At 35.4% G+C, this 27,191-nt stretch overlaps 1 protein-coding gene across 4 annotated transcripts in view; it reads right to left on the minus strand.

Moving 5' to 3' along the window:
• HBS1L (HBS1 like translational GTPase) overlaps positions 1 to 27,191 on the minus strand; it is an 86,830-nt gene that overhangs the window by 14,848 nt on the left and 44,791 nt on the right. For 3 of the 4 annotated variants that reach the window (XM_077893950.1, XM_077893921.1, XM_077893960.1), the window contains 9 exons: positions 23,442 to 23,550; positions 18,095 to 18,354; positions 17,464 to 17,629; positions 14,699 to 14,816; positions 9,974 to 10,120; positions 5,364 to 5,438; positions 4,653 to 4,770; positions 3,962 to 4,030; positions 1,073 to 1,177 (listed from right to left, as the gene is read on the minus strand). In XM_077893950.1, coding sequence (XP_077750076.1) covers positions 1,073 to 1,177; positions 3,962 to 4,030; positions 4,653 to 4,770; positions 5,364 to 5,438; positions 9,974 to 10,120; positions 14,699 to 14,816; positions 17,464 to 17,629; positions 18,095 to 18,354; positions 23,442 to 23,550 — 1,167 coding nt within the window. The remainder of the gene's footprint in view (positions 1 to 1,072; positions 1,178 to 3,961; positions 4,031 to 4,652; positions 4,771 to 5,363; positions 5,439 to 9,973; positions 10,121 to 14,698; positions 14,817 to 17,463; positions 17,630 to 18,094; positions 18,355 to 23,441; positions 23,551 to 27,191) is intronic. The other variant, XM_077893931.1, reaches the window with a different exon arrangement.

A 27,191-nucleotide genomic window follows, 5' to 3' on the forward strand; every position in this document is an offset into this window, starting at 1 on the left:
ATATAAACTATAAATAAGTGTAACAGAGGAAAGGTGTCTGAGTGGCTCAGTCGTTAAATACTTGACTCTTGATTTCAGCTCAGGTTGTGATCACAGAGTCCTGAGACAGAGACCTGTGCTGGGCTCCAGGCTCAGCGGGGAATCTGCTTGGGATTCTCTCTCCCTCTCCTTCTGCCCCTCCCACTCATCCTCTCCAAAATAAATAAATAAATTAAAAAAAAAAAAAGAGAGAGAGAGATAGAGGAAAAGCACTGAAATCTAAAATTTTTTAACATTCCCACTATATTTTAGCTTAAAATTGCTATAAATTATTATATTACTACTATAGTATAAAACATATCATCAGTTTTATGTTGAAGTTGGAGGCTTAGCTGGAAGCTAGATTAAGATAAATACAGAATTATAAACTTTCAAGCAGAATTCAGAAAGAATAACACATACACTTGTAAGAGCAAAGGATTCAAAGATAGAAATGTTATTGTTCATTATGAAAGGTCATATATTACATGTGGGAAAGCAGTAACTGGCACATTAGCTCAATTTCTCTTTTCAACATTAGGATTCTTTGCATTTGCATCTTATTTTCTTAGGTCTCAGTGCAAAAATATTTTTTTGGTATAAACACGATCAAAGCTGTTACCTTATAGTAATTCTGAAATATACGTTTTAAAACAACACAGTAGCAAGCGGTCTGCTTTGTTACTCACTGTTCAGTGCCAGGATGGGGTTAGATTTAATTTCTGCTACTGAATACTATTTTAAATGTATCTGTCAGGTGTCTATACATCTGGTTAAATCCTAACCAGGCTTTTTGAATTAGTGTCAGAAAAAAAAAAAAGAAGAAATGCCACCACAGTTTGAATGTTCTATGTACATTTATATACACATAGTCACAACAGAAAAAATCGTTTAATGTTTTCACATTTTTATCTTCAACAGTTAGTATCATTTTGACAGTCAGTTACAATTTCACTAAGAGGTTATTCACTCAGGAGTTAATAACTAAACTACTTTTAAAAATCTGCTGTCTCAACTTGAAGGTTTTTAGCAAAAGAATCTCGCAGAGGAATACCTTTTGCAGTACAAGTTTCGTTAGGAGGCATTGCTAGTAGTCGGTCACCAGTCTGGATATAACCAGCTTCAATTTTACCAGTTACACAAAATCCAGATCCTTGATCTGCAAAACATGACCAAATCTTACAATTCACATAGCAATGTTACCTGATGATCGCTGTTGGTTACACCTGGGAGTTACATAAAACTAGCAGTGCAATGAACATTAAGCAAAGATCATTTCAGAATTTTTAACATATCTACTAAATATGGCATCCCACATTCTACTCTAGACTTTCTTACAAATAAAAACTTTCATGTTACAAAAAGTGAGATTCATTCTTTTTTTGAATAATTACTGAGCATTTACTCCATACCAAGCCATGTAACCACTAGGGATAAAAAGATGAAAATGTAAGCCACTACCCATAAAGGGTTTACTCTAGTGAAGAGAAAGACAAAAATGATTACACTGTCCAGAGACAAATTTATTTAGAATGTACAATGAGAATAGAAGAAGGTACTCCAAAGAATCCATGAGAGGGAATGACTGTACTAGCTGGGCACTCAGAAGGAGAAAGAACAGGAGTTTAGCATGTGGCTGTATATAAGGGTAGGGGGAAGGAGGAAACACTGCTGACCCAGGAGACTGTGCACAGGCATAGAGTCATAATCACATGTGACATGTGCTAAGACCCATGTGTCTTTTATGTGAAATGTTTATGGGACCATGTGCAATAAGGAGGAAAAGGCAAGACATGAGGCAACAGGGACAGGCAAGAGACAAACGATAAAGGGGCCTCATAAATCATGCTCAAGGCTGGAATTCCATCCTCAGTTAAAGAACAGGAAGCCAGTGAAGAACTGTGAACAGAGAAGTGACGCGATGGTATTTTTGTGTCAGAAAGGAGGAGAGGTTGATGGGGGAAATGTACACACTGCAGATAGGAAGTAAACTCAAGAGTTTGGGAATAAGGTAGATGATAGATAATGGCAAAAGGAAGAAGTCTATGATGACAGTGGCATTAAATGTGAGATAGGAAATTAAACAACAAAATCCATTTAGCCTCGGTAAACTTGAAGTGTCTACAAGGCATACAGGTGGGAGAAGATGCGTTTCAGGGGGCACCAGTCGAGAAGATGCATTTCAGGGGGCACCAGTCACATCAAATTCCATGAGAATGGAACCCTAGGAGCACACTTTCTGTGGAGATGTCCAGCAATAGCACAGAGAGTGAAAAGACACCTGAGTTGGAAATCGGGGAAGCAAAAAAAAAAAAAAAAAAAAAAAAAATCGAAATCTGGGAAGCATCAAGACATAGGAGGTAGATGAGCCATGGATGTCTGTCTGAAAACACCATGTAGACTAAGAAAAAGACTGAAGCAACAGAACAGAAAAAGAAGATACAGAGAAGTCAGAGAAATAGGATAGCAGGAGAAAGTGGGTCACAGAAACCAAGGGAGAAAAGTTTCAAGACGGATATGGCCGCCAGCCTCAGAAGTAATGCCAAATTCAAGTAAGGTGGAAATAAGATAGAACTGAAAAATGTGTTTTCACTTTGGCAACCAAAGAGTCATTTGGTAACACTTCTGTAAGCAGAAGCCAGGAAGCAGTCTGAAGACAGAGAACAGAAGGTGAAAAAGCAGAGTCAGCAACTATTGTTAATTCTTTGTATTTTGTATTTTAAATAGATAACAGGCATTTTAATGAGCATTACCATATTTCTTCTACTAGAATTGGGAAGCCAGTAGTAATAATAATAATAATAATAATAATAATAATAATAATAATAATTCATTTCAATTTCATTGAAGGATTTTCTGGGAAGCACCTTCACTCATCCATTTATTAAACATTTATTAAGCATATATTATGGGTCAGGCACTGAGCTAGATCCTGCAGACAAAGACATAGAGGAGACAGTACTTGCCTTTAAGGATTTCAAAATCTAAGTTAAATAAAAAGCACAGAAACAATTACAATACTGCACGAACAATGCAATGACAGAGGACAGAGAACAAAGAGGGCACCTCAGAGTACATGTGTGGGTGAGCCCATCAGTTACCAATTTATTGCTGCTCAGTTCCAAATCCACTCTGCACTGCCCGCTCCGGGATAACGGGGGATTGGGAGACCACTGATATCTAATTATTTCAACATTTATGTTATACGTTTATTTATTAATTAATTTATTTATTTATTTAGACTCCATTTCTATATTATAGTTTTCTAAACAGGGTCTTGTATGCATTAAATTGGATGTACGCTCAGGTATTTTATACACCTTCCCCAACATGGCCTTCTTTCTTTGCATACTCTTCCTCAGCCCTCCAGTACCAGACAGTTTCCTCTTATCTTACAGCCACTCTTTTATCATATTAATATTTCTTTATATTAAATTTCTCTTTTTACCTATGTATGGTATCTATCTCCCAAACAGACCCAGACCCAGACTCCTAGAAAAGGGCAAGGAAATAAAAAGAAGAGCAAAACATTGGCTAGCCAGAGTGGCAACAAAGACTCTATGTGGTTAAGAAATTGTAACAATCCATTTGGCTGAAGGATACAAAAACCAAAGAGATCTAAAGAGAGGGAAAACAAAACAAACAAACAAAAAAAAACAAAAACAAAACAGGAGGCTAGCTAGGAAGAGAAAGGAAAAAGTGTGTTCTATACCTGGAGGATGAGTATGAGCAGGGGAAATGAAGTAAACGGAAGTAAACTGAAGATTTTTCTGGGCAGGGGAGTTAAGTAACTAAAACTATGCATTTCAAGATTACTTTGGCAACGATCCTTACATTGGCATGGGAAGGGAGAATATGAAGACAGTATAATAATTTTATCTGAGAAAAGAGAAAATGAAAAGCAGGGGCCAGACTGAAGAAGCACTATAGAAGTAGCACTTACCTTTGAAAACATCAGATACACATAATCTAAAAGGCTTATCAATAGATCTCTGAGGAGGCTTGAAGGAATCTGGAAAAATGGCAAAAAAACAAGGTTTAATGTAAAAGTAATTTTTGACTAAGGTCCAATCATCCCATTATAGTCCCATGTCTCCTAGAAAATAATTTTCTTTTTTAATTACAAATAGTAAATTGACTCTCTTTCATATAACTCTGTAGTTTATAAAATGTTTCCATATACATAATCTCATTTAATGTCAACAATAGTCTATGGGTTAGGCAGGATACACATGCACCTCATTAACTAAAAGAAAATTGAGTATTAGTTTAAATATTGCAGGTGAAAAAAAAAATACTGCAGGTGAGGGACACCTGGGTGGCTCAGTGGTTGAGCTTCTTCTGCTCAGGTTGTGATCCCTGGGTCCTGGGATCGAGTCCCACATGGGGTTCCCCAGGGGAGCCTGCTTTTCCCTTTGCCTATATCTCTGCCTCTCTCTCTGCCTTTCATGAATATATAAATAAAATATTACAAAATAATAATAAATATTGCAGGCGATTTCAAAACTACTATACTAGCTTTTCTGACTATAAACTCTATGCTTTTTCATACACATCACCTGTCTCCCATCAAGAACTTTAAATAACAACATCAAGCTTATAATGCATTAAAATCAGTATGGCAGTGTACTTACCAATTTGTTCTAATAAACATAGTCCTTTATACCATTTTGTGAGTTCACCTGATTGAGATCTTGTGATTAGATTTTCACCACTGAGACCACTTGTAGGGATAAAAGCCACATCACTTTCCTATTAAAAAAGATTGAATATACGAAACTTAATACAACATTGCTTTCAAAAAGTTAAAAGGCTATTACCATGCTGCACCAAGTTTGCAAAAGCAACTATGTACTTTTAAAAAAGTAGTAGAAATCATAGAACTACAGCCTTGAAGTTATCTAATCCAACAGTTCTCAACTAATTTGATTTTGTGGAAAACTTACAAATTTGTTCCAAAACACTCAAGCATTTTTACCTGGTAACATACACATATTTCATTCACATTTTGCTAGAGAAATTCCTCTCTACTAGTTTCTACTGTAGTGGACGTATAGTATCCATTCCTCTGTGACCTTGCTAAACCTATCCACCTAATTTAATAGCTGGAGAAAAGTCTTTTATTTATGTTAAATTCAAGCCAATTTATAAAATGTGCAATTTTCCTTGTTGAAGTAAGGAAAAGAACGTAAGATATACATGATACCAGGCAGAAATAAAAACAAGGACACCAAACTATCTGTATTAGTATTTTCTCCTATATCAGTAAGATGAGACTTAAAGTAACTAAATAAAGTAACTAAATTTAAAATCAAAGTAACTAAATAAATTTAAAATTATCTTACCTTAAAACCTGCTTGCTTAAGAAAGTGCCCAAGTTTTCCAGTAATCTCTTGAAACCTTTCTTGTTGCCAATTAACCTGATAAAGATTCAATTTTTAAAACTATGCTTCAGACCATGCTACATATAAAATACAAATTTCTGCAATAAAACATTAAAAAATGAAGACTATAAAATATATTAAATATGAAATCTACTAAAATTCAAATTTGGAATATCAGATCTTACTATTAATATGATCTAAAAATAACTTTTCCTACAACAGAAAGCCTAGAAACAAACTCCAATACACATAGAACTTTTTGTATATGCTATAAGTCACTTCAAATTTAAGGAGACAGAGTGAATAAAATTATTAAATTGTGCTCAGACCAACTACTGAAGTAAAATAAAAATATTGATACACCCCTGCCAATCCAAATAGACTAAAAATGTATATGTGATATGAACTCTGCATGCTGTAGTATTTAGGGGTAAGTATAACAACATATAACTTACTTGGAAATTCTTGTCAAAATAAAATGGATTAATAGGATGGACATGGGGCAGACAGACTAAGACGCGAATAAGTATGTCGGAGAATCTTAAGAAGTGGGTATAATACAGTATTTATTGTAAAATTCTTTCTACTATTCTTTTTTCTATTCCTTTTATTTGAAATTTTTCATACTAAAATATTAGGGAAAAATAAAAGGTATGTGTAATAATGATACTGTAAAAGAAGTATATCGAAAAAAATGTAGGTAAGTATCTGATCCCAGGATAAGAAAATACCTAAGGATAAAGAATCAAAAGGAAATACTTTTAAATTTGAATATATGTCAAAAACACACAAAATGAAAAGTAAAATAACAAATTGGGAAAAAGATCTAAGACAAGATAAAGGATTAATATCTTCAATAATTATACTTAAAAATTGGTAAGTTTCAAACACGAGTAGATTATGTAAATCATTCCAAAATTACACAAACTACCAAAACTGGAACAGGAAGAAATAGAAAACCTGAACAGCCAATAACCAGGGAGGAAATTGAAGCAGTCATCAAAAACCTCCCAAGACACAAAAGTCCAAGGCCAGATGGCTTCCCAGGAGAATTCTATCAAACGTTTAAAGAAGAAACCATACCTATTCTACTAAAGCTGTTTGGAAAGACAGAAAGAGATGGAGTACTTCCAAATTCGTTCTATGAGGCCAGCATCACCTTAATTCCAAAACCAGACAAAGACCCCACCAAAAAGGAGAATTACAGACCAATATCCCTGATGAACATGGATGCAAAAATTCTCAACAAGATACGAGCCAATAGGATCCAACAGTACATTAAGAAAATTATTCACCATGACCAAGTAGGATTTATCCCCGGGACACAAGGCTGGTTCAACACTCGTAAAACAATCAATGTGATTCATCATATCAGCAAGAGAAAAACCAAGAACCATATGATCCTCTCCTTAGATGCAGAGAAAGCATTTGACAAAATACAGCATCCATTCCTGATCAAAACTCTTCAGAGTGGAGGGAGAGAGGGAACATTCCTCAACATCTTAAAAGCCATCTATGAAAAGCCCACAGCAAATATCATTCTCAATGGGAAAGCACTGGGAGCCTTTCCCCTAAGATCAGGAACAAGACAGGGATGTCCACTCTCACCACTGCTATTCAACATAGTACTGGAAGTCCTAGCTTCAGCAATCAGACAACAAAAAGACATTAAAGGCATTCAAATTGGCAAAGAAGAAGTCAAACTCTCCCTCTTCGCCGATGACATGATACTCTACATAGAAAACCCAAAAGCCTCCACCCCAAGATTGCTAGAACTCATACAGCAATTTGGCAGTGTGGCAGGATACAAAATCAATGCCCAGAAATCAGTGGCATTTCTATACAATGAGACTGAAGAAAGAGAAATTAAGGAGTCAATCCCATTTACAATTGCACCCAAAAGCATAAGAATATGCTAACCTAGGAATAAACCTAACCAAAGAGGTAAAGGATCTATACCCTAAAAACTATAGAACACTTCTGAAAGAAACTGAGGAAGACACAAAGAGATGGAAAAATATTCCATGCTCATGGATTGGCAGAATTAATATTGTGAAAATGTCAATAATACCCAGGGCAATTTACACGTTTAATGCAATCCCTATCAAAATACCATGGACTTTCTTCAGAGAGTTAGGACAAATTATTTTAAGATTTGTGTGGAATCAGAAAAGACTCCAAATAGCCAGGGGAATTTTAAAAAAGAAAACCATATCTGGGGGCATCACAATGCCAGATTTCAGGTTGTACTACAAAGCTGTGGTCATCAAGACAGTGTGGTACTGGCACAAAAACAGACACATAGATCAATGGAACAGAATAGAGAACCCAGAAGTGGACCCTGAACTTTATGGTCAACTAATATTCGATAAAGGAGGAAAGACTATCCATTGGAAGAAAGACAGTCTCTTCAATAAATGGTGCTGGGAAAATTGGACATCCACATGCAGAAGAATGAAACTAGACCACTCTCTTTCACCATACACAAAGATAAACTCAAAATGGATGAAAGATCTAAATGTGAGACAAGATTCCATCAAAATCCTAGAGGAGAACACAGGCAACACCCTTTTTGAACTCGGCCACAGTAACTTCTTGCAAGATACATCCACGAAGGCAAAAGAAACAAAAGCAAAAATGAACAGTTGGGACTTCATCAAGATAAGAAGCTTTTGCACAGCAAAGGATACAGTCAACAAAACTCAAAGACAACCTACAGAATGGGAGAAGATATTTGCAAATGACGTGTCAGATAAAGGGCTAGTTTCCAAGATCTATAAAGAACTTATTAAACTCAACAGCAAAGAAAGAAACAATCCAATCATGAAATGGGCAAAAGACATGAACAGAAATCTCACAGAGAAAGACATAGACATGGCCAACATGCACATGAGAAAATGCTCTGCATCACTTGCCATCAGGGAAATACAAATCAAAACCACAATGAGATACCACCTCACACCAGTGAGAATGGGGAACATTAACAAGGCAGGAAACCACAAATGTTGGAGAGGATGCGGAGAAAAGGGAACACTCCTACACTGTTGGTGGGAATGTGAACTGGTGCAGCCACTCTGGAAAACTGTGTGGAGGTTCCTCAAAGAGTTAAAAAGAGACCTGCCCTACGACCCAGCAATTGCACTGCTGGGGATTTACCCCAAAGATACAGATGCAATGAAACGCCGGGACACCTGCACCCCGATGTTTCTAGCAGCAATGTCCACAATAGCCAAACTGTGGAAGGAGCCTCGGTGTCCATCGAAAGATGAATGGATAAAGAAGATGTGGTTTATGTATACAATGGAATATTACTCAGCCATTAGAAATGACAAATACCCACCATTTGCTTCAACGTGGATGGAACTGGAGGGTATTATGCTGAGTGAAGTAAGTCAGTCGGAGAAGGACAAACATTATATGTTCTCATTCATTTGGGGAATATAAATAATAGTGAAAGGGAATATAAAGGAAGGGAGAAGAAATGTGTGGGAAATATCAGAAAGGGAGACAGAACATAAAAACTGCTAACTCTGGGAAACGAACTAGGGGTGGTGGAGGGGGAGGAGGGCGGGAGGTGGGGGTGAATGGGTGACGGGCACTGGGGTGGGCACTTGACGGGATGAGCACTGGGTGTTATTCTGTATGTTGGTAAATTGAACACCAATAAAAAATAAATTTATTAAAAAAATTAAAAACATAAATGGTTAATATACAAAGTATATTGAAATATTAAGATTCATTGAAAAGTAGGTTAAAAAAAAGAAACATGTTTTGAATATCAAATTGGAAAATAACCATTTAAGAACAGCAGTGTTAAGTGGGAAAGTGCATATACCATATATGCTGAGAGTAAATAACTAGAACTTTTCTTGAAGGAATTTTGATCATATATACAGCAAGTCTAAAAATGCATATGCCCTTGGACCCAGAAATTTCCACAGAATAAACTATGTCCAAATACACACACACACACACACACACACACACACACACACCTAGAAATATTCAGAAGTAGGGGATTACTTGAATAAGTTACATATATCTTTAAAACGGACTAGAATAAAGCTATAAAAACAATCTGTTCATACAAAAGTTAATTACTTGGAAATATGCACAAGAACATTACCAATTTTTTTAAAAAGGAGCTAACAGAACAGATAGATCATACATAACACAATGTTATGAAGAACAATATTTTCATCTATAAAAATAAACCAGGTGGACGCACAAAACAAAAAGTTAAAAGATTTCGTTGGGGGTTAGGGGAATTGGATATATTTCCAACCTATATTGGTTATTTCAAGTTTCTTTATACTAAAATAAATTGAGTATTATTTTACAACTAAAAGCAATTTTAAGATTTTAAAATTAATGTTGAAAGTCAGAATACATTTTTGCTTAAAATTTACTTGTATCTCATTTATTTAATTGAGGGTCATGAATTATCTCTTTTAATTATGACCACTAGACTAATAAGATATACACTAGTCATGTCTGAGGTCATTGATAAAGCAGAATAGCATCTTAACTAACATATGAAACGAAATGAATGCTCATTCGCCTTCAAATACCTGATCCATCTTATTGACCGCAACTGCAAGCTGTGTTACTCCAAGAGAACGAACCAAGAGGCCGTGTTCTCGAGTCTGTCCCCCAGTCTCAAATCCAGCTTCAAACTCTCCCCTGCTGGCGTCTACAACTAAAATGGCTACATCCGCCTGAGGAAGAAGAAATAATCAAAACTAGAAATAATATCACAGCATTTTAATTTGAATTCAAAGGCTAGATTCGTGGATTAATGGTGGTCAATTATTTTTATACAGATTTTATTTTATTTATTTACTCATGAGAGACACACAGAGAGAGGCAGAGACACAGGCAATGGGAGAAGCAGGCTCCAGGCAGGGAGCCCAAAGTGAGACTCAATCCCAGGACAGGGATCGCGCCCTGAGCTGAAAGGCAGATGCTCAACTGCTGAGCCACCAAGGCGTCCCAGTTGTGGTCAGATTTTAAAGGCAGACTCTAACCTGACACTGAACCCCAAGACAAATCAAAAGGCTTACACAGATGGATAAAAAAATACTAGCATGTGGCCAAAAATAATGACATAAAGAATTTTTTAAATTCCCATATTTGATTTTATAACAATTAAAATATCTAGGCAAAGGAGGAAAAACATAAACACAGTTAAAACATAAGTAAACAGGGAGAGACATTTGGAAAAGTTATCAACTTATTATGAACTTTACAGGTGAAAACAGGGAAGAAAGACACAGCTCTGCAGAAAAATAGTTAAAGGGTACAAGCAAACAATTTGCTAAAGAAATAGAAATGGCCAAGAAACATGAAAAAAATTCAAATTCATTAGAAATCCAAAAAAAAGGACATTAAAAATACATGAACATATTCCTTACTTCTCCCACTCCTAGAAGTTACATAAGCAACACTTAAAAGAATGATTTACTACAGGTAAGAGTGCAGTGAGATGGGCATTCTTATGCACCACCTGTTTAAGGAAGCTTTCTGGAGGGCAGTTTCAACAGTGGGTTTCAGGAGCCTTAAAATTATACATATTTTGCTTCCTATTACTTCCACTTCCTGAAATTTATCCTAGAAAATGATAAGTCAACAAAAATGTTTATCAGAGTACTATTTATAATGATGAAAAACTTTGAATAAATGAGTTATCCAAAATAAAAAAAAGGACATTCATTCACCCTCTACTGCAGAGAAATAGAACCTTGACTTAACGAATTTTGGTAACCTTTCTGGAGCATTTTGAGAATCAGGTGAAAGACATTTTACCTCTCACACTCCATTTAAACACAAAAAAAGAAGGAAAAAAACTAACCTTAGCTCTAGTGCCTTTTCCTATTTAAGCTTATTGACACTAGTTTTACGGGTTCCCACTATTCTTTGGTGTTGACGCTTTTTTTTTTTTAAAGATTTTATTTATTTATTTATTAAGAGAACAGAGAGAGAGAGAGCACGAGCAGGGGAGAAGCAGACTCCCCACTGAGCAGGAAGCCAGATGAGGAGCTTGATCCCGGCACCCCCAGATCATGACCTGAGCCAAAGGTGAACATTAGCCAACTGAGCCACCCAGGTGCTCATGTTGATACTACTATGTGTGACTTCACTTGCATTATGTGGATGCAGTCTTTGAAAATCTGCAGAGAACTGTTAGTGCAATCATAGGTTTCCCTCTACTTTCATTCTCAAGTATTTCTGGTGATACAGTGTCAGGACGTTCTTTAAAGGAGCATTCTTTTTCCCTTCTGTGGTTTTTGCCCTGCAGGCCTGCCTGTTCTAATAGAAATGTGGTTTTCTCTAATCCAGGTTATAATGACTAACTCTAACAGTGCCCTCCTGTGCCACCTCAGACCAGTACTGGACAATTGCTTTCTTACGTTCCAACCACGTGAAGCGCTCTAGCCTTTTGGTTTGAACAGAGTCCATAATAGCTTTCCTCTTTGTGGTTTCCTCAATGACATTTTATGTTCATGCTATCCAATTTTTAAAGAATTTCACATACGCTGCCATATAATCTTCACCATTATGAGAAATAAAATGGTCATAAAGTAAGTATTTATCAGATACTTTGCTCTGAACAGAACTTTATAATTTAAATTAGAAGCATCATCCACATACTTTGGTGGGGGCAATTTACACTATGATTTCTGTTCTTTTTCCATTTATCCTTACCCAAATATTCCTGCCTTTCTTCTCCTCTTAAGTTCAGCATTCAGTCCCATTCCTTCATGACTTAAAACGTTGAACCCTAATTTCTTCAATGAGATCTAGTTCTTTGAACAAGAATTCTTGGTTAAGAGCACAAGTTGGAGCAATCCATTTGAAAGCTGACTCTCTCATGTACTAACAGGTCTCACACTTCAGACAAATTGTTTAATCTTGCTGGGTATCATTAACTTGTACCGAAGTGCTGAATCGTTAAATTGTACACCTGAAACTAATATTACACTGCATGTTAATTAACTGGAATTTAAATTAGTACTTAAAAAAAGAAGTGCACTTGGTTGTGAGGAGTAACAGGTGTTTTATGGAAATGTGGAATGATAATATTGTACACCTGAATATAATATTACATCATATGTTACTAACTGGAATTGAAATGAAAACTTAAAAAAAGAAAAAAACATTTACTCACTTCACAGAAACAGTAAAGAGTAAGTGTAGTTTATAGAAAAAAGCACCCAGGCCTGACCTTCCAAATCCTAGACTCGATAACTGTAAATCTCCTTCCATTCAGGTTTTGCTAATAACTATCAAATTGTATTTATTTCTTTAGGTTAAAATTTGAAATTCATTGGATTGGCATTAAGATATCTAAGGCAGTAAGTACTCTTCCTAATTCTCTTTCTCATTACCATCTCCAAAAAATTTCAGGGCAATTTCTCTATTCTTTCATGCAGCAGCTTGTCTTTGGGAGCTCAAATGCCTACATATTACCAAGGAAGACTTTTCAGCACTACCAGATATCTTTCCCTATGTATACTGTGTATACTCTTCTTGTAGTACATTTGTGTTAGCCTTTCCTTTTTACATGTTTTATATGATTTCCTTGAGAAGCAGCATACCCTGCACTCTTCTTTGTAACCCTAACAGCCTACCCCAGTACTTTGTACACTAAGCTCTCTAATATTTTGAGCCTATTTTCTTCATTTGTCATATAACAGAATGCAATTAGATAATTACTGAAATCTTTTCCTATCCTAATTCCATTAGGAGTTTAGAATAAACGATCTTTATGATTATTCTGGATTCTGAGATTCTAGGATTCAAAAACATTCAAAAAAATGAATTCTAGAATTTCATTGTAACTGCTTATTTCGATGTTTGCCTCTCCCATTAAACTATCAAAATGTGCTTCTTAGTTATCATATCCCTACAATGCCTACCATAGCGCTCGGCACACAGCAGGCCAAGTAAATTTATACACCACAGAAACAAAGAGAAAAATATATTGTGTTCTTTGGTAAATTCAATGAGAAGTACACTAACTTAAAATAGGAATGGGGCACCTGAATGGCTCAGTAGACAGAACATGCAATTCTTGGTCTCAGGGTTGTAGGTTCAAGACCCACTGTAGATGTAGAGATTACTTAAAATCTTTTTTAAAAAAGTAAAATAAAATAGGGATAATATGCACCTTCATCATAAGGATTAAACTAAATGCATACAAAACACCTAACAGAGTGTCTAGCCCATATGTGGCACTCAACCAAGAGTGATTATTATTTTTCAATCTTCATTAATTGTTCAGTCCATGGACCTTAAATTAATATTCTGATATATAATAAATTATATATCAACTTCCTAAAATAGAATATTTTGTCATTTATCTTTAATATAGTCTAATTTATTTGTATATCCTTTTTAGGTTGACAAATGTTTATATTAACATTCCTTTTAAATAGATGTTAAGAACTCAGAAAACAGTCAATTGCTTAAGTCACATTTTTTTTTTAAGTTTTTTTTTTTTTTTTTTTTTTTTTTATTCATGAGAGATCCAGAGAGAAAGAGGCAGAGACACAGGCAGAGGGAGAAGCAGGCTCCATGCAGGGAGCCTGATGTGGGGACTCGATCCCGGGTCTCCAGAATCATGCCCTGGGCCGAAGGCAAGCGCTAAACCGCTAAGCCACCCCAGCTGCCCAAGTCACACTTTTTGCCAATAATTGACACAGGCAAACTTTTGAACTCTTTATATTTTCCAATAATCTTTTATTCATCATCTTTTATTTTTAAAAAATCCATGCCCTCTAGGTGCAGTGCTATTTTCTTTCATTGCTTTAATTATTTTAAAGTTATTATCTTTGATTTCAGTATCCTTAAGAATCATGTAATTCTATAAATTGCAAGTTTTTTAATCCTATAAAGAAAGTAAACCCCAAGGGCAAAACTCCCAAGCTTCACTACTTCTGCATAAATCAGCACTTTTAAAAGATATAGGCCTTGGATGTAAATACAGTAAAAAGGCAGATACTGAAATATTCACTCCAACTTATTAATAAGAAATATAAAGCTATACTTCATCATGAACTTTACCATTATTTTTATTATAAGAAATTCATAGCTTTTATAAATTTGCATCTATATAATAATTAGAATAGGTTTTATATAGTAACAATGAGATCATAAAAATACAATCTTTTTTTTCAAAAGTTAAATTTTTTAATTTCAAAATACTTTAAAAGTTACAATCCCAGAATTATAAGCTCAGAATTAGGAAATTGTATGTACAATCAGTGTACTATAATTCAGGAAATATCTGGTACCTGGGCTGCTCCTGTAATCATATTTGGAATGAAATCCTTATGGCCTGGAGCATCCATTAATGTAATAACTTTGGTTGTGGTCTCAAACTTTGTCATACCAACATCCATTGTTACTCCCCTTAAAGAAAACATAAAATGGTTAGAAAATACTATAGAAATAATCAGTGCCATGGATTAAGTCATTTAATAATATAGGCTAATTGACAGTGAATTCTTAAGAAACAATGGGAATTTTATTACACAGTCTACTGTTTTGACTAATTAAGCTATCACTTGGGAGCTAGAATTTCTGCAATTAACAGAATTACATGTGTATGCCTTTAAAATAAGATTTTGGACACAGCAAGAGCTTAACAAAAATGCTGGATGTTTCCCAATTCCTTTTCTGGGGGTAAGAGGCTATGTAGACTACGAACAAAAAAATATATGGAGACACCTCTGGAAGAGAAAACAGAAAATACTGCCCATGAGAGAAGGTAAAGTGGATGGAGGCAGTTTTCCTCATCTTCATATGTAGATACTTCACTAATGATAAAAATAAACTTCTAAACTTTCATTTGTAAGGTAGGTCAGAATGTTCCACATTTAGAAAAAAGGAAATATCAAAGGAGATACCAAAACTTTTAAAAGTCGAGAGAACTAAACAACAGTTTGTTTTACATCCCGTTTCGTCCTTCTTGAAGACCAACACAGTGCCTCTTCTTAGCCAAAAAAAATGTAGGTTTGGATTATAAGAAAGCCCAGGGAGGGTCTACAAAGGTAGTGAGTCTTTCTAGACATCAGGAAAAGGAAATTGGGTGGGCAATAAACTGGGTAATCATTCATCCTGGCTTGCCCCAAACAGTCCAGAGTAATGAATGGGCACTCCATTCTACTACCAACTGTTCTGATAATACCCTAGCAGAGCAATGAAATAACACATGGGTCTCCTTGCTCAAGTCATTCTAACTTAATCTGAAACCATGGGCCATTTGACCTGGTGAAAATGATGTTTAATTCTAATAATCCTCAAATAATTGTCTAGAATACTGATGAACCAAGACTCATTCTGAGCTTCTCCATAGACTGCTTTGACCAAAACACACTCTTTGGAGCCAGGTCTGGTCTGCATTTGTAACCCTAGGGATATAAATATCCCTCATTATACTAATTTCTGTTCAACATATGAGCAGAACAATTTATAAATGTTTAATATGGTAGGATATAACACACTGTATTTTTGAAATACTACTGAAATACTATTACTACTGGTGAGTTAAAATTCTTATTATGTAACTAGAAGCATCTGCTATCTACAGAACCATAAAATATTCTAAAATTGCATCATTCTGAGCAATAGAAAACTACTAGCAGCAAAAATATAACAGCCAACCAGTAGATATAGTATCAAAAAGAATAAAAACCCCACTAAAATTATTGACTATTCCAGAAATTAAATAATTAGCTCACCTGCCAGTTCAACTCACATATTAATTCAAACAAGTCATCCTAACTTAAATTATACCATTCTCAATCTCTTTACCTATTTAACAGATGACACAAATGTAACTAAGGAGCCATGTATTTTAATAATCCGTTTGGTAAGCTGATAGGTGGAAATTATTTGTTCTTCTAACATTGACATCATACAAAAATTCCACTGTTTTCCAATATTCATTTTCCAAAAATTTGCCACCAACTAATTTTCCTTACTGGGTTGGAAAACAAGCATGTGATGCTATAAAGAATAAATAAGACACCTACAAAAAGAAAAAAAAACCCACGCTGATATACAATTCTGTTTATCACAAGAGCTGAGGAATATTGTGACCCCCTTTATTGAGATTACCTTATATATTTTAATGTAGACTATTCAAGACTCCAAGAAAGTAAATATACACCTTTTTTAAAGTATGAAAATCCAAATATATTCTCTAATCATACTCAGAAGGAAGATAAGAAACACAGAATACTTCCTTTGTTGATTTAGGACTTTCAGAGGACTTTCAGAGGACTTAATTATTATTTTGACACAGTTGATACACCTGCCAATTCACTTATTTAGGTGCCTTCTTTCTTTCCTGACAAAGGTGCCATTGGCTCTCTGATCCCTGACAATTCTAACATGATACATATGATCACTCTAAAAAGACTTCAAAAGAAATACTTTGGCCAGAGGTCTATGAGTAGCTGTTCTCTCCTGCAGAGTTAGCATTGGGCACAGTAATAGATACAGGGGTAACAGACTAAATCTCCATGGTAGGAGGTAGGTTTAATTACTTGTTTGTTGACTCTATCTTATAAAAACATCCTACAGAAAGTATAAAAAATGAATTAAGTGTGATAATTTAAATTTACTGGTCATTTTAATTCCAGACAGAAAAGAGTTTACTGCAAAAAGTTACCTTCCCTTAAAGTTATCTTCTATAAAATTTAGTCTCATTCGTAATTTTAATTCAATATCAAGTCAATTTGACATATTTCGGGAAGGGACAACTGAAACTTCTCCCACAGAATAATTAACAAAGGGTTCTTACTGCCTTTTACTGTGTGCGTGTTTTAATTTTTTTTTGATAAAATTCAACTATTCTCATAGAATTTGGAATAGTAAATGTATACAGATTCAATGGAAACTATAATAAAAATATTTCCCCAATAATTGAAAGCTTTCCTCTAAAAGAAGTTTCTAAAATATTTCATGGCATGTTTCATTCAACACATATTACATACTTATTTAAAAGATTATATATCATTGCAAACTGAAAATTTTGAAATATAATGACTACCTTTCCCTTTCTTCGCCAGTCTCATCCAAGACCCATGCATATGCAAACGAAGCTTTGCCAGCCTTTTTAGACTCTTGTTCATACTTATGCATAGTTCTTTTGTTTACATTACCCAGAAGATAAAGCATATGGCCCATCAGAGTACTTTTCCCAGCATCAACATGACCTAAGGAAAATTGATTCAGGATTAATACTAGGTACATTTTCCAGACGTTGTTCACATCGAGGCATTGCATGCATATGTAATCCAATAATTCGTGTCAGTGTTTCGAGTAATAAATACCAATTTTTATCAAAAGATAGTTAAAGTAAATGGAGAAAAAAAAAAAGAGTATCTCTTTAGAGAGGGGGGGAGTTTCCTTGACTTTTGGAAATTAAAACTGTCAGTAAGATATGGCGTTTTCAAAATATTCACAAAATGAAAATGCCACAAGTCTAATAACTCCTTGATAACTTGGCATCATTCCCCACAAAGTGACTAGAAAGCATCATGATGCAATGCCTCCTTGCTTGTGTCCATTTACACCAACACAGAAACTCAAAGGGTGGGAACGAGTGTCCACGCTGCCACTAGGAGGTTGCTAGGCTAAAGCAGAGGTGAGTGACCATCCAGAGGACTAAAGGGCATTACCGATGACCACCAAGTTGAGGAGCTGCTTCCCTCCTTGCCGCTTCTCCAGTTCCGCTTTGACATCTATTTGCTGCCTCAGCTTGCCAGATTTCTTCACCGGTACTGATGGTGAATTCTGCTCTTCTGATGTTTGAATGGTGTGGGATGGGAGAACTGACTTAGAAACAGTGTCAAGAACATCAGAAGAAGCAATGCTGGTTTCTTCACTAAGATGTTCTTTTTGAAGTGTGTGGAAACTATGACCATTTTCTTCAGTTACTCTATAGAAAGCAGAGATAGGAAAAAAGTGTTTAAACCAACTCAACTGACATCCTCTTGTTAATGTCAGAAGGGCAGAGAAATTGTCTCTTCTAATTCCTTACACTTGCAGACCAAAAATGATCTCTACTAAGTGGCTAGCCTATTAAGGTGGAAATTTTAAGTAGCTAGACACAAACCACACAAATACAGACTTAGAAGATCCCAGGAGAAAAACAGTCTACCAAATGCTGAGATAAGAAGAAAATATCTCATAAAATAACTGAATTCAAGGCCATAGCCTTAGCCATATGATCCTATCAAAACATGGCATAAAGAAGAGATTTTGTAAAACTTGGCACTAAAAGGGATCCCTGGGTGGCTCAGCGGTTTAGCGCCGCCTTCAGCCCAGGGCACGATCCTGGAGTCCCGGGACTGAGTCCCACGTCAGGCTCCCGGCATGGAGCCTGCTTCTCCCTCCTCCTGTGTCTCTGCCTCTCTCTCTCTCTCTCTCTCTCTCTCTCTATCATAAATAAATAAATAAATCTTTAAAAAACAAAACGAAACAAAACTTGGCACTAAAAGTGTTCCCAGAGGTAAAGTAGTATTTAAAAAAAAAAAAATTATCCCAAACTCATTCTTCCAACAGGACAGAGACTTTAATCTTTTTTGCTCAAACACTATCCTTAAGGGAGATAGATATCTTATCTGTCTACATTTTCTCAATACTTTCAGCAAAGAAGTTTTTAATTCATTAACTAAACAAATACTTGATTTTCTAAAAATTACAACTTATACTAGACATTGATGTTGAGAAGAAAAGAAGATGCAGATGAGAAATTTATCTACTAATCCCAAAAGCTTATAATGTAGTGAGGGACTCAATACATAAAGTAGAAACAAGACCATCTAGCATAACTTATTCTCTCTGACCTTAGTTCATTAAGCTCTTTGACCATTACCTACAGAAACTGTATCAGTGCTATCCTATGGATGGCTAGCAGTAATGTGATCTAATCAATCAGACTACAATATACCTTACATTCCTTTCAGTGACACAGATAAACAGAATTTGGACAAATAACAGGTTAAATTACAAGTTATTAAGAATGAAACCAATTCTATCCAACTCCATTTGAGACTGGCAAAGAATTACATACAAAAAGCAGTTTATATGAGAACAGTACATTATTTTCCTCTTGTCTACTATAACAAAAAGCAGACTCCTTTTTCCCTTCTCGGGGCATTTTTATGTCTCAACTCAGACCCTTCATCCTAGGCCTCAGGAAAGGGTCACATTAGTTATATTTGCAACTTCATTAAAAACCTCATATCTACTCTCCCCTTTTCTCTTGCTTTTGCAAATCTCTACTAACAATTTTGGCATTCATTCGTTAACACCACTTAGATTAGCTTCATCTAGAACCACAGGGAACAAACTTAAGTGTGTGAAGAAGGTTCCAGTTCTTTTGAAGGATTCTAAAGGCTAAATTAAGTGAAATCTTAGACTGTAATTTGCAAATATTTGAATGACCACAGCTAGTTCTAAAACCAAAACATGACAAATCTGCATTTAGGCAAGTCAAAACAAACAAACAAATCTCTACAAATTCTCATAAAAGTGTTCAACCAAAATAACCAGGGCTCTGGTTCTGATCAGACCTGGGAGAAATCACAATTTCTGGTTTCAAATCTGTTTTTAGTTATAGAAGCTTTTCTTCAAAGGAAAGCATTTAACTCCAGTATGGAGAAGAGATACAAGCAGGACAACTATGGTTGGGACGCCTGGGTGGCTCAGCAGTTGATTCAGCTCAGGGCGTGACCTTGGGTCTGGGGATCCAGTCCCACATCAGGCTCCCTGTGAAGAGCCTGCTTCTCTCTCTGCCTGTGTCTCTCCCTCTCTCTCTAATGAGTAAATAAATAAGTCTTTAAAAAAAAAAAAAGGGAAAGAACAACTATGGTTGACAGAGTGGATAGAGACCTGAAGCTCAGCCGGCCCAGCATTGGAAGGGCTTGGGTCTGACTTGATTATTTCTTTTGCAATTCAGTAACACGAAAGGGTTGCCTTTCTCTTGGTTTCATGAAAACATTCAAGTAATTTCTAGGTAAAATATAAATTAGTTCACTAAACTGTATAGTGTTAGAAGGAAATAACTAAAGTAATTAGAAAAGCATCATATGTAAGTCTGTGCTTAGTAAAAACTTATACATATTATAAAATAAAATTCAGTATTTTAAGGTTTTGAAAAATGTCTAAGATGAGGCCTAGAAAGGCTGTAATTACTGACTGACATGAAAAAAAGACTAGGGGCATTTGGGTGGCTCAGTGGTTGAGCATCTGCCTTTGGCTCCCCGGGTCCTGGGATCCAATCCCACTTCAAGCTCCCTATAGGTAGCCTGCTTCTCCTTCTGTCTATGTCTCTGCCTCTCTTGGCCTCTCATTAATAAATAAATTAAATCAAGGAAGAAAAGAAAGAGAAAGAAAGAAGAAAGAAAAGAAAAGAAAAGAAAAGAAAGAAAGAAAGAAAGAAAGAAAGAAAGAAAAGAAAGAAAGAAAGAAAGAAAGAAAGAAAGAAAGAAAGAAAGAAAGAAAGAAAGAAAAGAAAGAGAAAGAAAGAAAGAAAGAAAGAAAGAAAGAAAGAAAGAAAGAAAGAAAGAAAGAAAAGAAAAGAAAAAGACTAAGTTGGTTGAATGTTTTTTTCAGGTGCTGATATAATTTTGTAGACTTATCTATTATTATAAAATAACTACTCTAGTTTTTTTCCTAAATCATCTTTCCAAAAGTGGAAATATTTCTACATGAATCTAGAGGCTTAATTTTTCTTGTTGAGTTACTTAAATGAGACGGGGAAGCTAATAATTTAGATTTAAGAGTATCTGTTCTCTATGCAAGGTTCTAATCATTTATACTTAAATAAGCTTTTTCTAGAGAAGCATTTATTATCTTTAAATATTAGTGCAGAAAAACCTTGCTGTTTTAATTTCTTCTTAGTAGTGCATTACCCTTTTTTAAGGAGCTGCCACTGGGAATCACACTATGTAGGTATTTACAATGCTGAAATCTTGACTCAGAAGTGTTTCATTATGTTTCTCTGTGCTTTTCCAAGATAAAATCAGAATAACAGCTTAAGTATTATCCTAGTATACATAACCTTCCTAAAAAAACCCTATATAAGTATTTGACACAAATATAGCTTGGTCCTTGAGCAATATTATTATACATTTCTGATTATCCTGACTTATACCTACAGACCTCTAATGTTCTAATGAGTTCTTTTCTAGAGCTATATCAAAATATTGACTCACAGGCTGTTTTTTTCACCTTTACATATTTCCAAGTTTATTTTTAAGATAAAAAATATTTCCCCAATAACTTTGATCAATAAATGTTTAAACAACTGTTCTATGAAACAAATACATTGATTAAAATTAATGGTTCCTGTCCTCATGAAGCATATAGTCTTGTAAGATTCTGAAAGGCTTGCATTATACTTGTGAAGTATAGAGTTAGGTTGTCAAGAATTACTTACTTATAACTACTATTTTTTTTTCTTGATCACTTTTTTTTTCCCAAAGATTTTACCCATTCATTCATGAGAAACACAGAGAGAAAGGCAGAGACATAGGCAGAGAGAGAAGCAGGCTCCTCGCAGGGAGCCTGATGTAGGACTCAATTCCTGGGCCCCACCATCACACCCAGAGCTGAAATGCTTAACCACTGAGCCACCCAGGTGTCCCTCTTGATCATTTATTATCTATTATCTTTTATAGTTATTCCCATAGACAACTATGATTTACTTCTAACATGATACATTAATTTGGGCTTATGCAAATAGCATGTTGCTTTCTAAGACTTTCAAAACCTTTTGCAATAAGATTATAAAATCCTTAGAATAAGGAATTGTATATTTATTTAGTTATTTCCTCTCAATGGAAATAATCTAGGAATAATAAAGGAATTTATGATTCTGACAATCCAACCCCAATTCAGAGAGAAAAGACAACATTAAGCTTTTGGTAAATAAATCAGACTCAAAATTATTTTAATGGGCTAAAGTTACCCAAATTAAAATGCCATTCATTTTTTTTTTTTAATGCCATTCATTTTAATTCATTAAATGTCACTCACTAAAATTTCATTCATCCATTCAACATACACTGAATACCTACTATGTCCTGATTATGGAGTTCTTTCCTTCACTGAATTGGAATCTAGTAAAGTGTTGCTTTTATAAAATAAAAAAATTAAACTAAGTGATCATTAAGATTCTTCACAACCAAGACTCATGAAATTTAATAGATAAAACAATGTTGTAAGGGAGAAAAAAAATAAAGCTGCTTGGTTTAAATTTCTTGAATTTGTTTTAAAATCCTCTATTTTTTGTTTGTATTTGATAATAATGATTTTCTTTCTAAATGACAGACAAAATATATGCAATCTATAAGTAACTGATTTAAGAAATGATTATACAATCTGAAAATTTTTAAAGCGGTTTAAAGTTAATGTTTTTAAACTGTGCTGTTAAGCCTCAAGCAACCAACTTCCTTTGCCTACAAAAACTCCTGGGAAAATCCTCAAGATTGTGATAAGAATAAATGAATGCTACTAATGTAGGGATCTATCATTTCTCAGCATATTTGAAATTCTAGATATGTTTCATTTTGTATTTTATGCCTTTGTTCTAGTGATCCATTTCATTCAACCTGAAAATCTTAAAGAGTTTAAAGAGTACAGTTAGAAAAAGAACTTTTAATTAATGATTACGATTCACCAACCACATTTAATTCTCAAACACTGCTTATCTACGCCATCTAGTGGTACAAGGATTACCTAGCTCAGAGCGCTAGATTACACAAAATAGAGGGTTTTTGCTAAATTAGTTAATTCATATGAGAAAACTGACAGTGAGATAGATTAAGTAACATACATTACTTGGTATCAAGCCTAATTTATCATCCCCTTTTCTTTGTATCATGTCGCACTGATGGCCCATGATACTTTAACATCACCAACATAGCAAAATTTATTAAAATAGGTTCTCTTTTCTGACAGTTGAGTGGAAGACAATACCAATTTCCAAAAAAAGTGGGGGAAGGCTTAAAAACTTACCCAGGCACTTCGAATCCCATAGTTTGCTTCTTTCCAGACACAGTCATTTTGGCAACTTTTGGCACAATTTCAGATTCACTTCGAGATGACTGAGAATCTATTGATTTTCCTAATTAGAGAGCAAAATATAAAAGGCTAATTAATTGAAACTGATTTCTAGAAACATTTGCTACACATTATATAGTACATAAATATATAGCATGGTAATTAAGTTTTATAGAATTTATATCTTTATACATATTTTCTTTAAAAACATTCAGTGAACATTAAAATGCTGAAATTCTTTTGTCACTCTATATTCTGGGAAACCCCCTACTATTGGGACTCTGCTATGCTTAACTTCCACCAAATCTCTTCCTAATTTTGAACTGACTCTTAAGTTTCAGTATTAAGAGGTCACAAGGTGGTTTCTGCAGAGCCTCACTCTGACAGAATACCTAGGCCCTAGATCCCTCTCCCCCACCACGCCCTTTCACACTACTAAAATTGTTTGGTCAGTTAGCAGATGGCTAAGCTATTTTTAATCTCGTGATATCTATAAACTGATGAACAAAGTAAGCATCTGCTGAACTGTGCTGGACACTGCATATATTTTACTTGCATACAATCCTAGGTTTAGTAAGATATTTGATATCTAACAAGAATATGGGGGGAATCAACTTAGAAAAAGTGAATTAAGAACAATATCAATTATGAGCTAGACAAAAGATGTTTATGCATTTGATCCTTTAAAAAATATACCTGTAATTCATGGAATTCTTTAGAGAGTATCTTTATAATTTTCAGTAATATTACCATCAGGATTGGGTCCACTTAGAAATGGAAACTGCACATGCTACACTGGTTAACATATATATATATATATATATATATGTTACTTTTTAAATTAGAAAAAAAAATTAATGTATATAATGCATACAAAACATTTACTATTTGCCTATTATATGCCAAGCACTATGCTGGAGATCTAACAGTAAACAAAACCAAACATAATCCTTGTGCTGAGGAGCTTACATCTCATGGAGGAAGTGCACTAACTAATCAAAAATAAAATTCTTGGGACACCTGGGTGGCTCAGCAGTTAAGTGTCTGCCTTCAGCCGAGGGCATGATGCTGGAGTCCCGGGATTGAGTCCCACATCAGGCTCCCTGCATGGAGCCTGCTTCTCCCTCTGCCTGTCTCTGCCTCTCTCTCTTCCTCTGTGTCTCTCATGTATAAATAAATAAAATCTTTAAAAAATAAATAAAATTCTTATTAGTGTTAGAATATGTACATAGTGTCATAAGATTTGGTGACAGGGCATACAATTTAGAGCTTCCACAGAAAGTTAAGAGTTAAGCAATGATGCAAAAATGAGTAGGAATGACCTCCACAGAAAGGAAGAGCACTGTGAACAGAGAGAAGTGTGTAGTGGGAGGCGGTGTGGGACCTCAGAGGAAGTAAAAGTGGAAGGGAAAGGGATCAGAGCTAACTTAATGTAGCTGAAGTGGGGGCAGTGGCCAGGCCGCGCATGGCCCTTTAGGCCATGTCAAAGATCTAACATTTGTTCTGACAAAATTGGAAGCCACCAAAATGGTGGCAAGTGATAGGAGGAAAAAAGAGAGAGAGGAGAGGACAGAGTCAAGCTCAAGGAGAAGTGAGGGCTGGAGTGTTTTATTTGTGATTCATCAGCACATAATTAGTAGTTGAAGGCACAGACATAAGTGAGATCACAAAGCAAGTGAATATAAATTAAGAACAGAAGTGGACCTAGGACAGGGCCTTGAAACAAATCCAGCCTTAAATCATAAGATGGAGGATGCTGAGCCTGAGGAGGTCCAAGGAAGGGGGGTGGGGGGATGGGGTGCCAAGAAGCCAAGGTTAGAGTATTTGATGGAGCTGGCATCACCAGTCTGGGGAAGTGAAACAAGAAGCCAGAATGGGTTAAAAAAAAAAAAAAAAAAAGTGAAACAGAGGCAGTACCCGGCCATAATCTCTAATCCATAATTCTAACACCTGAAAGCTCTGGAAAATTAAGGTCTTTGTTTTATTTCAATTTGGAAGCAAAACCTGACCTGGACTGACATGAAGGCTATTTATATCCCTTATTTATCCCACGTAAAGTGACAAGCCATCCATTTCAAGCTCGGAAATCACAATGTGATGTTTATAGGGTGCTTTCCCCCATCCCAATGAGGTTATCACACCATAGACAAGTAGGACATACATGGTTAATGTTTTTCTAAATCCCAAAACTTCTGATTTCTGAGTCAAATCTGGTCCCAAGGGCTTTAGATGAGTGATTATAGATATGTCATTTGCACATATCTTAACTTGAAAACTTAAGAAGTTTGGCTGGAAAGGGAGGAGGGCTATGGTAGAATGGTAGCAAAAGGGTCGCTGATAGAAAAGACAGAATTGAGAGGGACTGGTTAAGAATATTAGGAAGAGAAAAGGTCACATTAGATATTTTAGAATTCCTGAGAAGGCAGAAAGGGCTGAGATATGAAGGTCAGGCTGATCTAAACTAAAGCAGGCAAAATGCTCTTTTTGCTGTAATAGGCGGAAGGTTTGTATGAAGAGCTAGATGATGAAAATTTCTAATGGTTAGCTTCTATTTTCTCCATAATGAGGAGCCTGGTGAGACTGAGGGTAAACAAGGAAAGTAAAAAAAGGCTGGTGAAACAAATAGTTTTCAATAATTGTTGCACAAAGGAGAACTGTCAGACAGTATTGAAGGCCCACCTAAAATTAGCGATAATAACATTTGAAACTAATATAACATCGTGGGTCAACTATACTCAAACACCTTTTTGAAAAGATCTGTGGTAATACCTTTATTAGGGAATCAATCTGCCTTTTTTGTGACTTTTTCTAGCAACATTCACCCATTTAGGAACAGGCACACGGAAGACATTAACTGCTTCATTCAGGATTATGTTTCTACCCAACCGGTGCAAGGAGAAAGCAGAGAAATAAGGCAGTTAAAGGTACTGGCAAAATGGGAGGAAAAGTTACTCAAATTATAAATCATGAATGCTAAGTGGGATTAAACAAATAAAATGACAAAGGAAAAGCACTGATGCAATGGAATAAGGAAGAGAGGTCCATAGGTCAAGGAAAGGTCATGCTATGAGAAGCACAACTAGGTGGTGGTGGTCAGAACAGGACTGTGAATTCATAATTCCGGAGGAGGGAAGATTATAGTGAATTGCTGAGAAGGTGAAGGTCACTGGAAATCAAGTTGTCAAGGAATTCAAGTCCAGGTGCAGCATTTGTTGGTGTTTTTCCACATTGATGCATCAAGAGCTGAGGATGAAGAAGAACACTGTAAGCCAACTGCCAGTATTCAATGAACAAGGAAGAGTGGACTTGAGGTTGTTCAGTAAATAATAGCAGTGAGGACCAACAAACAGGTGGTTTAAGGCAAAAGACAGGAATTTCAAAGGAGCAGAGATTTCAGAGGAAAAAAAAAAGATGGATGAATAATGATGTTGGAAAAGGCAGCAAAAAAGAACAAAGCTGACTTTTCAGATCCCAAGACTGGAGGGAGTATAAGTGAAGTAAGGCAAGGATTGGAAAAACCACTAAGAAAACAGATTAAGAATTACAGAGGGGTTTAATTTTTATGAAAAAAGCAGTTCCAGAGTTATGGCAAAAGTAGAGATGAGAGAGGGATGAGAAAGGGATAAAAAAGGAGAACACACAGCACTGATGAAGATGATGGTGGTGGTGGTGGTGGTGGTGGTGGTGGCAGTGTATGTAAGTGGG

The sequence above is a fragment of the Canis aureus genome, chromosome 1 (assembly GCF_053574225.1).
Source record: "Canis aureus isolate CA01 chromosome 1, VMU_Caureus_v.1.0, whole genome shotgun sequence".
In the NCBI taxonomy this organism is placed as follows: Eukaryota; Metazoa; Chordata; class Mammalia; order Carnivora; family Canidae; genus Canis; species Canis aureus.